The sequence below is a fragment of the Melanotaenia boesemani genome, chromosome 17 (genome assembly GCF_017639745.1).
Source record: "Melanotaenia boesemani isolate fMelBoe1 chromosome 17, fMelBoe1.pri, whole genome shotgun sequence".
Lineage (NCBI taxonomy): Eukaryota > Metazoa > Chordata > Actinopteri > Atheriniformes > Melanotaeniidae > Melanotaenia > Melanotaenia boesemani.
In genome coordinates this window covers 24,747,859-24,760,723 of record NC_055698.1, presented here as the reverse complement: position 1 = coordinate 24,760,723, position 12,865 = coordinate 24,747,859, and the positions used below count along the sequence as shown (strand labels likewise).

At 35.9% G+C, this 12,865-nt stretch overlaps 1 protein-coding gene across 1 annotated transcript; it reads left to right on the top strand.

Moving 5' to 3' along the window:
- Positions 1-7,854: 7,854 nt before the first annotated feature.
- LOC121656371 lies at positions 7,855-12,672 on the top strand. Its single transcript, XM_042011422.1, has 7 exons — positions 7,855-7,915; positions 8,656-8,682; positions 9,240-9,491; positions 9,823-9,945; positions 10,741-10,773; positions 12,129-12,169; positions 12,458-12,672. Exons 1-7 carry the CDS (start codon positions 7,855-7,857, stop codon positions 12,572-12,574), a joined length of 654 nt encoding a protein of 217 aa, XP_041867356.1. The 3' UTR covers positions 12,575-12,672.
- The last annotated feature ends 193 nt before the right edge of the window (positions 12,673-12,865 follow it).

The window sequence follows — 12,865 nt, the reverse complement described above, 5'->3', positions numbered from 1 at the left end:
GGCCAATGCAGACCAACAGTCCACTGTAGGCCTTTAGGTTTTTAGTGTGGACTCTGATTTGGCTCTCTTATAATCTGATCTAACAACACATTTTGCTGTGCAGAAATGATGGTACAGCTTTAAATTTTCTCCATGCATCATTTAAAGCGGTCGCTAGCAGGCTGGAACCTGTTTTGCTTTAAGACCTGCTTCATGGCATGAGTTCACCAAGGAGTTGGAAACATTTGGGCAACAGGGCAGGATAGATCCATGTTTTTTGATTGTTTCTACCAAATCTTAACTCTACTATCTGAGTGTTGAAGCTGAAATCAAGAGTTATCAGACCAGGCAGCACTTTTCCAATCTTCTATTGTCCAATTTTGCTAAACTTGTGTGAATTTTAGTTTCAATTTCCAGTTAGTGGCACTGATGTGGCTACTTCAGATCAAATCAAATGCTATTTATGAAGCACTTTTCAAGCAAAAAGCAGAACGAAGTGCTCTACATAAAAACACAGTACAAATAGCAATTCTAAAAACACATAATCTCTTTCATATTCATTTAAAAAACACACAACATGCATTCACCCCATACTTCTGTCTCTTCAACTGCATATTATTAAGGAAGTAAACATGCTTTAAGGGCAGACATGTTCAAAGATGGTATTCTGCATGCTGTGGTTGTAACCTGTGGTTATTTGAGTTATTGCCTTTCTAACATACCAAACCAGTGTACCCATTCTTCTCTGACCACTGACATCAACAAGGTATTTTTGACCAGACAGCTGCATTGGACCTTCTGTGTAGGCTCAATATAAAGCCATAAAGATTTTGCAGCTGTAAATGAATATTTGGAAATAACTTCGGAGTTTGTATTTGTAAAGTAACAGTCAGGCCTTAGACACTAAAATCTTCCCCATTCTGTAAATCACTTCCCCATTCTGATGCTCGGTTTCAACTTCAGCAAAGAATCTCATGTCTATATGTATAAATGCACTGAGGTGTGATCTTGTGACTGGCTTCCTGTGTGCTTTCGAATTGATCTTAAAATAATTTAATTAGTTTTTAAAGCTCTGAAGGGTTTTAATCCTGAGTATTTATCCAACTTGCTTTAGGTTTACAAGCCTCCCAGGGCCTTCAGGTCGTTAGGGACTGGTTTCTTATTTATTCCTAAGGTGGAGACAAAATCTTATGGAGAGGAGGTCTATGAGGTCTAAGGGATAAGATGGTTTCTTTGTTGGTGTTTTTTATCACTTTGTTTAGCAATATGTTTGTGCATAAAATGCATTATAAAGCACATTGATTGAGTAATTAATCGACTGGCTGATTAATTTGTATGAACAAACGGTGGAATAGGTGGACCTAATATAGTGGATGCTGAATGTATAAGACTTGGCTACACTTACAGCTGCTTTAATGTTGATTACATTTCAGTAAAGTCACAGTTCTGCACAACAATATTTTCCGCTGATTAAGTGACATACTCGATAGGGTCACATCCAGTGAAACATCATCACACCAGTGTACTTACCATATGTTTACAAACTTATTCTGTTTAAGTTTTTATTTATTACATGTATATACTTTATACATTCTAAAAACACTTGTTAAACATCTATTTTATATTTTGCTTGTATTTTTACTCTTATCTTGTACCTATTTTAACTTTTTATTATCACTACTTATTTAGTTACCTTTCTGTTCTTTCATTATGTACTTAGAGGCTGGAGAGTGATTCACTTAACATTGCATTGTATGTTGTACATATATAACAGAGCATGTGACAAATAAACCTCTTGAATATGAATGTTTGTTCCTCTTCTCAGTTCATATAGAAGATGAAGTGATGTTATTCTGAGGACAAAATCTGTCAGTATCACCATGCGGATGCTTATCTACAGCTATCTGTTAGCCTTTGTACTGGGATTTATAGGTAAGAATATTTCATATCAATAAATTCATTATTATGAAGGTAATTTGTGCTGCGTTCATGGATGAAAAGTGCTCTATAAACAAAGGATGACACACAGATTTTAAATGCAAGTAATCAAATGGTCAAAGTAAATGCCCTCTCATTGCATCTCTGAGCAAAATGTATAATTTTAAAAAGAATCTTACTGATTTAAGTGGCTGAGAAGCAGTTAGATATGCTGCAAATCATCACACCGCAGGCAGGCAAATACTTTAGATAGATGTTTCTGAAGACTAATCATTTACTTCACCCTTTATAATGTTTTCTTTCAGTGTATTTATATGTACACAATGAAACTAAAATGCTCCTTTAATTAACCATTTAAATGTAAATTGTAATTCCACACAGAACTCATATGGCAGTTTCTGTATATACAAAAACTGATTGTCATGGAATATTTGCAGATCAAGGACTTTTCGAGCCAACTACAATCCCAAATGATAAGTACGAGCATGAAAACGATGGAAGTGGGAATTGGGTAATGTTCTTGATGTTTTTTAAATAAAAAGAAAAGCTATAACTTGTCAGTGTTGTATTTATTCATTTAATACATTAAATTTTCTGAATGATGCAGGTGATACGTTCCATTTGTTTCATCAATGTGGACAGAAGCATTGTTTGTTATTTGCATGCTGTGAACCACCTAACCAGTGTCCATTTAATTTGCTGCTTTTTGTGGTATTTTAAATAACTTTTCTTCCCTACATGAGATGTTTCTCATTGTGCCATACCCTAAATTAAGACTTTTTGAAACACAGTATTTGTCACATTGAAGTGGTTTAATTTGTGATAAAGTAGTTGCTTATCCTTTAATAAACAACTAATGTGGTCCTGCTGTTTTTTCTGATGTTTAATTTTAGTTACAAATGATAATTTCTTCTTTTAAATTAGCATAGTTTGCTTTTAAAATAAAATTTATTGTTTAAGTTAATAGAAAAGGTATTTTCTAACTTGTAATAGATTTTATTTCTGTTTCACTCAGTGGGCCGAAACTACTCCAGAACCAACTGTGCTGCCATCAACTGGTAAGGCAAAAATAGATTCAATTTTAAGCAAAATTAAAAGCAAAATCATTAACAACAAATATAAAAATAATAATACTGCAATTAATGCCAACAACGTATGAGAAAAATTTGGGCCTTAGACACAACTTTAGACAACATAAAAAAGACAGTATTATGACATTACAGGATTCTGCTGATCTGAAACTTCAAGTTTAGCATTTTACTGTCTATCTTATAAATATCTTTGTGATACGTTGTCTAATCATAAATTTTTCCTTCTCCTCCAGCTTCCAGATCTGCTGATCTTTGGCAAATGAGTGTTTGTATGGTGATTGGACTGCTCTTCATAATCACCATGACGATCATAATTTGTGTTACCAACAGAAAAGGTGCATCACCCTAAAATGTTTAGTAGTCCTGCATTGTGCTATATTCTGATAGAGGGCTCAACAAAGCTATTATTTATTGATATCAGGGTTAACTTGTTTTTAAATTTAAACTAGGTGACGTGTAAATGATACATTATCGTAACATCATTTTTTAAATTTTTTCTTTGCAGTTCATCAGATTGAGAAACAGCAGCGTCATGCAGCAGAAGCTGAAATGGATCTTTAATTCTTCATCACACAGAAACAAGGCTGAAATATGATCAGCACACATCCTTAAGAAGTCCAAATAATACAAACTGCTAATAACAGCAGAATGCACCATAACTAATTTTACTGAGTTATGTAAAAAGGCTTTAATTAAATGTATTTTATTATTATTAATAAAGCGGTGCTGCATTTTAGATAGAATAGAGGAACAATGTAATATATCATTATAATAAAACAGTTTCTATTAGTAATAAATCACTTTGCTAAAATAACAATTTTGTTGTTACTCTATGTTATATCTTCCATTATTATATTAGCCATGTAAATCATCTTGTCACGGGTCCCCATACATGGCAGCCGCCACTTTTACTGTGGTGCCTCTGAATGGACAAACTGTGCATGAAATAAAGACCCTCTGAGCTTTAAAACAGCAGTATCGGCTGTGTTTGTGTCAGAAGAAATAAAATTTGTTGTTTCATAGTTATAATTGTTTTCTTCTTAAGACCTTTGCAAGCATATTTTGTGAATCATATTCTGTAGTCTTATAGTGTAGCTGCGTCTGTGTGTGAGTATATTGTCAGTAGATACATAGCGCATTTTTCTCATGGGAAAGCTGAACATGACCTTACTAAGAAAATAATGCAGTTTTAACACTGGTGCTGAACAATTGTATCCTCAGTTACATTTGACTCACATTCGGTTCACACCTGACTGTACATTGTCCACAGCTTGTCTCTGTCTTTGTGTTGAATTGATCTCCTTGCAAGTAAATTTTACTTTACCCAGATTCTGTTCTGGTCTGTCGTTCCTGAGTTAAAGTCTGAGATTATTTTTTATCCAACAGTTTGATAGTTACTAGGCAAAGTTTGGGATAAGTAAAAGGCGCATAGAAGGAGAAAGAACAAATGTATAGAATTTTTCAGTAGTTACACTGCACCTGAGATCACTGGATCCAGTCACAGACTTGTCTTGAAGAATTTGGGTCACTGATGCCACCTTCCGTTTACAACAGAGTATGGCATTTGAAGTAATTTCTATGTCCATCCTTACCACTAGATGTCAGTAATTACATACACACACATACTTACACACTGCATCTTTGTGTGCATTAACAGTTCAAAATACAAGTTACAAAAAATTTCACACTTTTTTCACTGTGCAGCTTACAATTACTGCTAAGACAAACAAGCACACACTCAAATGATGAGCCAGACCTCTGAAAACCAGCAAACAAGTGACTGGTTTCTACAAAGAACCACAAAACCTTGTGATCTTATCAATGACATTCTAAGAAACCACCCGTGTTATACTTGGCCAACAACAATGAGAAATAAATCTGTGGTTGAATGACAATATGTTTCTCCATTTCTTTGAAAAACTTAGTGGAGGAAAACATACAGTATATAGGTCATTTAAATGTACGTAAAAAGTGTGAAGATACTGCTGCAAGCAAGTAAAAGATTTCACATTAATCACTGTGTGTTAAAAAGTGTAGGTCTACAAAAGTTAAACTATACTTAATTTAACCATTCACCACATTACAGACAGTATCCCTCACTGAGGGTGATACCAGCTGTTTATCAGTGCTGTGTTTGTGTGTGTGTGTGTGTGTGTGTGGTAATTACATTACACTGAATAAGCAAATGTTTTTTCTTAAGTGACTTACAGGTGAGGAGTATATAATTAGCAGCTGCTGCATTGAATGAGATCGCGAATGGGTTTTAGTTTAGATGACTTAGCTAGCAGTGATCGGAACTGAGTGCTGCAGATGTCATCTATACTATGAAAAAAAAAAACAAATATATATATACAGCGTCTTACAGGTACAGTGTGTAAACATTACTGATATTTAGTGATAAAGATGGGCTTAGAAATTACTTCAAAAGTGCAGTTTTGAATAGATGATGGCCATTATTCTTCCAACCATTAACATGTTTGCCTATGACTGCACTACAGGTAAATAGTAATTATAGTAATCCCAAATGGAGTTCTAGCTCCTATCAAACAAAAGCAGTTCACACACAGAGATTGGTCCATGCTGAGATACTGCAGTAAAAATGGTGGCACAAATATGTCAGCTACTACGTATGTAGACCCAGAGCAGGTATAAATGACTCAATCTAAAACAAGAAATAAACAAACATAGCTGTTATTAGTAAAGTGATTACATATCAAAAGAAATAGTTTTTAGTGTTTTAATATTTTATATATTTGTAGTTTTTTGAAGATTCCAATTGTTTTCAAGTGTTACAGATAGTGTTAAAGGATTAGTGTTAAAATTTCAATGTTATCACACTAGAATTGATCTATATCGGTACCAGTGTGGGTATCGATTTATGTTCAGCTAATAATGTGGTACCACCTGTTTATCGTGTTCTGTATTTTGCGGCTCAGATACTACAGATACTGCTTTACTGCCAACACAACTTCAGCTAATGCCACTGTGTGTATAGCCTACATATACATAAACATGCATCAACAGAACTGTGAAGAGAACTGTGGTAGATGGACACATTTGCTTCCTGTCTCATCTGTTCCTCTTTCTTGTGTTGTAATGGACACAGATACACTCTTAACCTCAGTATTTCAGATACTTTAGTCATCCTGGTCAACAGGAACTGGCTTTTTCTATGATGAAATGAACCATGATTATGATGTCTTTCTAAGGTTGCATGTGTTGACTTTATTTATATTAAGGTCTAACTGCACAACTGGCCACCAACAAGTGCGGATTTTTTGCTGCAATCTGGGTCTGGATTACTCGTTTGTTATTGATTATTGATATGAAGTTGTTGGAACTCTGTAACAGCAGAGCTATATAGGCTAAAAAGATGATAATTATTTGTTCACCAGCCTTATTGTACAAGAACAATGTGGTGCTGATATGTAGAATTTAAATGATGTAGAGCTGAAGCGGTGTGGCTTTACAGAAAATGTATGGGTTAAAAGAACGGTGAGTCTTTCTTTTCAAATGGAAGACCGTTCTCGACTGATTACTTATCTGTCAAGGATGGAATATAAGTTAATTTCCCCAGTATTCACAGTACTTACAGTCACTGATAGAAGAAGAAAAAAAATATCTTCTTGCAGTTGAAAAAAGTCATTACAGTGTCTGGAGGGAAAATATTTTCTGCAGTGTAGAAAATAAAGGGTTAAAAACGGATACAATGTTAATATTTACTACAATAAGAACAGCATGGTTTTATATGCCTGAATTATGATCCTGAATAACTGGAGGATCATATAAGTGCTGAAATACAGTGTCAGTCAAAGGTTTGGACATCTCCACCCATTAGCTTTGAGTATGCATGTCCAAACTTTTGACTGTACTGTATGTTTTCAGGATGATTCAAGTAAACAGGAAGCATTACTCAAACAGAAGATGTGATGTGGGATGACTTACATATACACCCAGAAAAATGTTCCTGTTCTTAGATCAGATATTAACTGTGGTCACTCTGTTTACACATTTCAGTCTGTCAGAATGAAATTAAAAATCTTCTCCTGCCTGCTGGCTTTTGTTCTGGGTTCTTATGTCACTGCAAGTAAGAACCTTTTTGAGTTAATCCTGTGATAGACTTAAGTAAGACTTAATTACATTATCATGATTTAATGAAACTTAAACATGAAGTCTCAGAACAGAAATAATCTCAAGGAAGTCAAGTAATGGTGTAAATGAAGTGAAAATGAGTAGATTCTGTCACAATGCATTGTTAATAATTTAACAGATTAGACCTACTTGTGTTTGTTTATTCTTAAATTTTAATAATGTGTTGAAAACATATTTTATTTGACCAACACTCCAAAATATTCAGTCAGCTTTTTCTTTTTTTAACCCCTGGGCTCAGAACTTAATTAAAAAGTCACTCATGCAGAAACTGAAATGAGAAAATACAATAATTAATTGTGATTTCCTTTGGTGACCCGAGAATGGGCTCTGCACAGAGATTCTAGTTGAGGTCAAAACCTATAAGAAGTGGAAGGCCCAGGAAGCAGTAGACCAGGTTGAGTCATGGCAGCAACACAGCGAGCTGGTGGGGACAGTGGCATCTGGACGAGCAGGACTCGGGGGAAATCCACAAGGCCCAGAAAAAGGAAAGGCAGATAAGATAAGATAAGATAAGATAAGATAAGATAAGATAAGATAAGATAAGATAAGATAAGGACTGGAAAGTCCACAGAACTGGAAACTGAAGGCTCAAATTCCTGCAACATCGCAGCAACCATACTCATGCCAGACATTGTCCTGGTGTTGGAAACAACAAGTGATCCTGCTGGAGTTGACTGTTCCCTGGGAAGACCAGATGGAGGAGGCCTTTGAGAAGAAGAGGGCCAAGTACAAGGAACTGGCAGGCGAATGCAGAAGTAGGGGTGCAGGACTCGGTGCAACCTCATTGCGGTAGGGTGCACAGAATTTGGGGCCCTCAAGATCCAATCCAATTTATTTATAAAGCACTTTAAACACAACACTGTTGACCAAAGTGCTGAATAATGCTCGTGGTGAATGGACTGCACATCAAGAAAGCCATCAAGAACACCAAAGACACTGCTGGAAATGCGTCAAGATGGCTGTGGCTCAAGCTGGGGGGATCCGTGGACTACACTTGCTACTCAAACATAAGACAGGGCTTGATCAATCCTGGCTGGGTCACCTGGGCGAGGGTGTATGATCCCAATGAACCCAGGATATGTGTCTGAGCTGTATGTTAAGATCTAAACAATAGTATCTCTGTGCTAAAAGCTGCACCTATGTTTAGCATGAAAACCTGTTTACAGAAAAACACAATGATAATACACTCTCACACTGATGGCCTGATTTCTAATTCTAATTAAAAAAAATGTTCATTTTGCAGATTTAATCCATGATGTTGCTGAGGAAGAGAAGGACATGACTCTGCATTGTCCTCAGTCTGTGTATGATAATGTTGTGAAATGGAGCAGAGAGATTAATGGAAATACAGTTGACATATTTATATGTTATATTAACATGTGCAAAATACGCATTAAGGATGCATTGCAACATTATAGGCCATCAGTCAGGTCACTGTTTATTATCAGAGTTAATGTTGCAGACTCTGGAAGATACTTGTGTAATTATCAACCAGCTGTGGAGCTGACAGTGATCCCATCAGGTAACTTCAAGTTTGATAATTTTTTTTGTTTTGTTTTGTTTTGTTATTATTATCCTTTTTCTTTTTTAAATAATATCTTTGCTAAATATCTTTGAGGAATTGTGATGAGAAAGATTGGCATTTTCCAAATGTAAACATGATTCTAAAATTACAGTACCATTTAAAAACCCATCCCTACCTAACTAGCATAGATAGTAACTTATTTTTCTCACTTATCTTTTTTCTTTCTTTTATGATATTGTATAGTTTAATTTTGAATGAAAAAAATAATGATTGGTTTTAAACTTGTTAAAATCTTTTAATGTTCTTTATCTCTACATTTGCTAGCAGAGACTGTACACAGAATATATAAAATACTAACCTATAACACTGGGACAATGTAGGAATTTATCTCTGCTCTCAAATCAGTAATAATATGAGGAAATTGTCGTGTGTCAACCAATCCAAGTAATTTAAAGTTTATATTGGAGAAAAAAATACTATATACATATACTTATGATGTTTTTTACATTGTGCCACATATATTTTGATTTGCGCTGTTTGTTCATTATTTACAGGAACAAAGATACAGAACGTTGCAGAGAGGAGTACCATCTCTCTGAAATGTCACCATGAATTTGATGGCTCACATGTTCCAACATGGAGCAGAGAAATTGCTGGAAAACAACAACACATCAGTCCTAATGCTTCTACCTTGGACAAGAAGCTGACTATAAGAAATGTTCAGCATGGTGACTTCGGACTGTACCACTGTGATGGAAAACCAGTTATATATTTAAATGTGACCAAAGATGAGAGATCTGACAGAGGTGAGACAAAAAGTTGCGACAGAGAAGTCAGTGTCTTTTACATACCTGTATATAAATCATGTATCTATCAGCTTGTATTTCTAAAACTGGAGGGTAGCACATTGGCAGTGTCTTTTGGGTAATAAGAAGTTATCCAGTTGTACATCTAAGTGTTCCATCGTGCCACTTGCAATGTTCTTAATGTATCTAAACTTTTACCAATTTTTTTAATTCACAAAGTGTCTCAAATATATTCTGAAGTCCTTCATAGCATAGTAAGGCATAGTAAGGAATGATTATAATAAATAATTCCCTGTAGCTTTATAGTAAATATGCATATTTTCTGTTTTAGGTCACATTGATGATGGTGGAAGGGGAGCTGTCATTAGCGGTGTTGTAATTGTGGTGCTCTTGGTAGCGATTTGTGTTGTTACAGGATTAGTGCTTTACTTAAAGAGACGACAAAAACAGCAAGGTAAGTCTCTATATAACATTTGTCCTCATCACTCCCAGATTGTGTTTTATATCCTGCCAGAGAACATATGGCGCATTTTATTAAAAAACAATCCCTTTCTTCATTAGGATTTTAAAAAAAGAAACTATATATTTTGTATCTGCAGTTTTTGAATCCAAAATGTGTAATTTTAGAAATTAAAATCACGTGCAAGAGGTGGAACTGTTGAATTATCTTTGTTGATCAGCAAGTATCAAAACTGCCCATCATGAGCAGTTGTGTAATCTTTGTTCATCAAACAAAATGAACAATGTTGAATCAAAACTGTTGCTCACACAGCTTTTACACGAGTTAGCTGTAGATATAGTTCCCTGCTTTAAAACAAACACTTCTTAACAACTAACATAAAGACACAAACTGATGCAGTCTGTATCAACAGGAGGTGTTTCCAAAGGTGGAGCCAAAAATGGTCAAAATGACATTTTGGGAGCCAAGAATGAATTCTTTTTTTTTGTGTTCACAGATTCAGTGTCTAATGTCTCCTAAAGTCAATCGAAAGAGACTTTAACATAAACTATACAGTAAAACTTTTAAACTTCTGGTGTATTTGCAGGGTACTAAAATACGTGATTATACACAGGGAGTGTGTAGTAATCCCGTACCCCACTAAAACTAAATAGGCTGAGAAAACGTTTTTCAAGTGTAAAAATAATCCACCTTTAGTGTCTCCACATTTTTGTCAGGGCTTCTTCTGACTTTATTGCTGTGTTTTAATATTTAATTTTTAATTTTATGTTTTAACTTTGTCTTTAACAGCTGGAAATCCTCTCTCTTCAGTCACCACATCAAGTAAGTACTTTATTTTTTTTTCCTCTATGGATTTTGTAATGTCTGTTCTTCTCCATTTCAGTGTTATGTTTCATAAAACCACATTTATGTGGGAGGCCAGTGACTCTGTGCAGGTCATCTAATAACTGGAGTTTGAATCTTGACTTGTTGAATCCAGCTTCATCCTTGTCAATTTGTTGTTTTGTCCTTGGGCAAGACACTTCACCTGGCTTCACACACTGACTAAGACCCGAAACACAGGCAGGATCAAAGTTTGAAAATGCTGTTTTGCTTGTTTCTTTATTTGATTTTTTTCATTGAAGAATGGGGGGGAAGACTTCATATGTCCAGGACATCCATCCTTCCATCTATCCATCCATCCATCCATCCACTTCTACATTCAGGATTCAGTCATGTGAGCAACTGTCTCAGGAGGAAAATCCAAACATCCAAACATCTCATGACATTGTAAGGTGTTTTTAAGAACTATACATCATCCCTCTAGGGTGTCTCAGTGGAAACATGATCTTGAATATCCTCCTAAGTTCCAACAAGAGGCAATCTGGAGGCATTCTATCACATATCCACACCACTTAGCTTATCTTTAGGTGTCTACCAAACTGTCAAGATCATAGGTTAGGGTTGGAACAAAGTCAGACAAGTAAATCGAAAGCTCAATTTTTGTTCTCAGTTACTCCTTCACCGACCCGCTTTATCCTCTGCAGCTTAGCGTCAGGCGGCGGGTTATCACGCCGCTGTGTATAAAAGGAATCCCCGACTAGTTATGCAGCCTGCAGCCTCAGCCTAACGGATCCGGGGGCTTGATGAAGAGTGCACCCTGCAGCAATACCCGGTGAGTCTCTGCAACAATAACCAGAGTGAGCAGCACTGGAGGGACAAACAACCAATTTGCAGCAGCGGCTGCTACCCTACCTGCACCATCCAAGAGGGGGAAATTACGGATACCAGGAACTGACGTAACCCAGCCCCCAGGAAGCAAGAGGCAGCTAGAGGCAGCCTGCACGCCCTGCTTGCCTTTTATATCATCGGCCTGCTCAGTAATTAGCCGACCAACACATACGGCAATCAATGAAACACATAACATCCGTGTGTCCTGCTACATAAACTTATGTGTGTATTTGTGGCTCTCCTTTGATGCTGTGTTGCCTTACTGTTTGAAAGTTGCCACCGAAGAAATAATATTTGAAGTTTCTGATTTTCCCTCACTGTCTTTGGTCTGTCAAGTTTCATCATTTCTTTACTGATGTCATAGTTGTTTTTTTATTAGAGTAATTACAGCAGTTAATTCTTTCAGACTCATCTAGACTGTGAGTGATATCTCACTGTACTACAGTAAAATACTGTTTGTTTTACAGGTGTGATGGATAGAGGAAGGTCAGATGGCTCAAACATGGAGGTGATTTCTTTCTTTTAATCCTTGCTTTCTGTTGAAAGTTTGCTGCAGGAAAGATTAAATTAATCTGTCACTGTGAAATGGAACAGATTCCAGTTTTCCATAAATATAAGACATAATATTATAAGATATAAGACAGTAAAGTGAATTCAGATAACAGAAAACATGAATAACATGGGAGACTGAGATGTTCAGAGCGGAAGGTTGTGGGTATTTACCACCATGTTACTAACGCACATCATGTGTTTTAGGTTGCATTTTTTTAATGATCAAATCAATGTTTGTATGTAGAATATGGTCTATGAGAACTGCACTCCCTCTGCATGTGAAGACTCAACGTACGAGAGCCTCAATCCTGCCAGCCAAGACCACAACCAGATCTACTGTACACTCACAGAGCACGCATGAGACTCTGGATACAGAAATTTGTTCTGTAAAGTGGACATTATAATCTTCAGTTTGGTCTGCTTTTATTCTTTCTTCTAATTCTTAATTTTTCATAAAGATTAATTAATGTTTCAGTTGTGGGTCAGTATCAGAAGAAAAAAGCTCCTGATGTAAAAACCTGGAGAAACTGTTTCGGGTTTCTATCATTTTTCTCTAAAAAGGTTTGATTTGAAGAATCTATGGATAAAATCCCAAATTGCAGTTTGGCATTTCATTTAGACAGTGAGTTCACATTTTTTAAATCCAAAAATT